Source organism: Olea europaea, unplaced genomic scaffold (genome assembly GCF_002742605.1).
Source record: "Olea europaea var. sylvestris unplaced genomic scaffold, O_europaea_v1 scaffold3500, whole genome shotgun sequence".
Taxonomy (NCBI): domain Eukaryota; kingdom Viridiplantae; phylum Streptophyta; class Magnoliopsida; order Lamiales; family Oleaceae; genus Olea; species Olea europaea.
Window position 1 is genome coordinate 12,994 of NW_019254118.1, and position 2,305 is coordinate 15,298.

At 32.9% G+C, this 2,305-nt stretch overlaps 1 protein-coding gene across 1 annotated transcript; it reads right to left on the reverse strand.

The window, feature by feature from the left end:
• Positions 1-591: 591 nt before the first annotated feature.
• On the reverse strand, positions 592-972 carry LOC111386318. The gene has a single exon (XM_023010781.1). The coding sequence runs from the start codon at positions 970-972 to the stop codon at positions 694-696; it is 279 nt and encodes a 92-aa protein (XP_022866549.1). The 3' UTR covers positions 592-693.
• Between the last annotated feature and the right edge of the window lie 1,333 nt (positions 973-2,305).

A 2,305-nucleotide genomic window follows, 5' to 3' on the forward strand; every position in this document is an offset into this window, starting at 1 on the left:
GATATTTTCGAGGCGAATGAGAAGGGAGAGATAGAGAGAGGGAGAGGGGTATTTGTATTTGGGTAAGTTTTGTGTGATTTTATTAATTATTCTAATTTGGAAAATTTTTAGATTATTTTCCTAGTCATTTTGAGCTTTGTGTTATAAAATTTTCCTTGTTTTTAAATTTCCATTTTTAAAAATAACATACTAAACACATTTTGAGTGTTTTCAAAAATTGAAAATGACCTCAAAATGACAAACCAAATGCATTCTAAATATTTCTCATCTAAGGTCTCTATTGTATAATAAAATATAATTTCATGGCTAGAAATAACCTTAAAAAAAATAATATTTGTTGATTAGACAAAAATAAAAAAAATTGACGATGATATGGTATAAATGGAGAGGCATATTTCAAGATTTCAAGAATAATGTCTATATAAAAGATAAAATTCCATTTAAATTAAATACGAAAACAAAATTCAACATATTAGGACTTCGACTACTCTTACATTTCAAGATGCAACCTCAGCAACTTAACTATACATATCTTACATTCTAACCATCATCTTACCATTAGCTAACATGATTAAGATCTTTCTTGCCTACATTTGATCCACTAAAGAAATTAACGAAGAAAAAACAAACCGAACTGCCAAATTAAAGCCATTGATGAAAATAAGCACTTCCATATTCACATATTCCATTTGTTCAAAATGTCCACAAGAAAGCTCCCATGGCAAACTTCCTCTTCTGGTTCACATCTCCGGTCACCGGCAGCCCATATTTAGCGAGAAGGCAATCGACCTTCCACTCCGGCATGGCCTCATATTCTGCTCGGGTGTACTTGGGATAATGTAACGGCATTTGAAAACCACACCGCTTCCTTGCGTGGTGGCTGTTGGTTGGGCCGCCACTGCCTCCACCACCACCAACTCCTCCAACATTAGTAGTTGGCCTTGCTATGGACTCCATTCCCCCTCCACTCATTTTATTTGTTACACTCTCCTCTTTTAATTGTAACTACTAGTATTTGTTAAGAAATGTTATGACCCTTCATGCTATTTATATTCCTTTCACCCGGCCCACCCCACCCCGCCCTCATATATATAGAGAGAGAAGTAGCATTGTCGAGGTAGGTTAGAATTTATGCCAAAAACCAACAAAGTTTTTCGATATGATTTGTAATGGTGAAAATATTTATGTGAGAACTTCACAATGCCTCCAAAAGTTGTATGCATGCAACAAGGATACAGGCGAGCATTTAAAATCTCAAAGAATACAAACCCAATAATAATTTAACATATTAAAATAATTATTAGAGAAGAGGAAAAATGTCTAAAATGTGAATATGATATAACTCGATGATAGTAAGGCTTTTAAAGCACGAAATTAATATCGCGTTAAATCATCTCATTTAAAAGTTTAACTGATCCACACAAGAAGAATGCATTGTAAATGTAGTTTGATCTTTACTTCATGCCCAAGAAGTTCCCTGCCCCAATTTAACCAAATTTCAATGTCCGAAAATGACAATGTTGTAAGACCGGGAAACTTGAGCTCGTAACCTTCAAAAAATGTTTGTTTGTTACGTAGGACTGAATATAACTATGAACAAATATTTTTAACGTCTTTCTTGCTTATATTACCCATATACTNAAATGTTTGTTTGTTACGTAGGACTGAATATAACTATGAACAAATATTTTTAACGTCTTTCTTGCTTATATTACCCATATACTAATGCCAAAAGAATTTACTCTCGTCTTGCTTCATCAACAAATGATTCATTCCCTTTCGAACCAATAAGAAATGAAATAAAACCATCAATACATTTTTAAAGTTTATTTTCAATAAATTTGGAGTTGACTCCATTCGACCCTTTACATTTATTGAAAAATCTAATATAATTGATTAGATGCTTCAAAACACCACGGCAACACGTCATGTTAATCGATATATTTGTGACATACATATGTAACTAATGACTTTTTCGATAATAATTCACAATCTCCAAAGCAAAAAATCAACAATTCATTTGAAGTTGAAAGCTATTTTAAAGTATCAATTGGATACAAATATTCATTGCAATATCTCCTTAACCAATACACGGAATAAAAATTATTTGTTCACTACAATTAATAATTCTTATGGCAATGAACCACAAATTTTTGAAGCCCTTCAACAATACCGCAGAATATCCAGTGATGGAGAATGGTTAGTACTCGGAAAAATAATACAGATCACCATTATTGTCGGCCCTGGTTGCCTAGATCCCAAGGCATGTACTTTAGTTTTTAAGTCTTCGTGTAACATGTTTGGT

What these genes read in the sequence shown, in the direction of transcription:
- LOC111386318 (XM_023010781.1), bottom strand. Translation starts at nt 972, where the DNA reads ATGAGTGGAGGGGGAATGGAGTCCATAGCAAGGCCAACTACTAATGTT.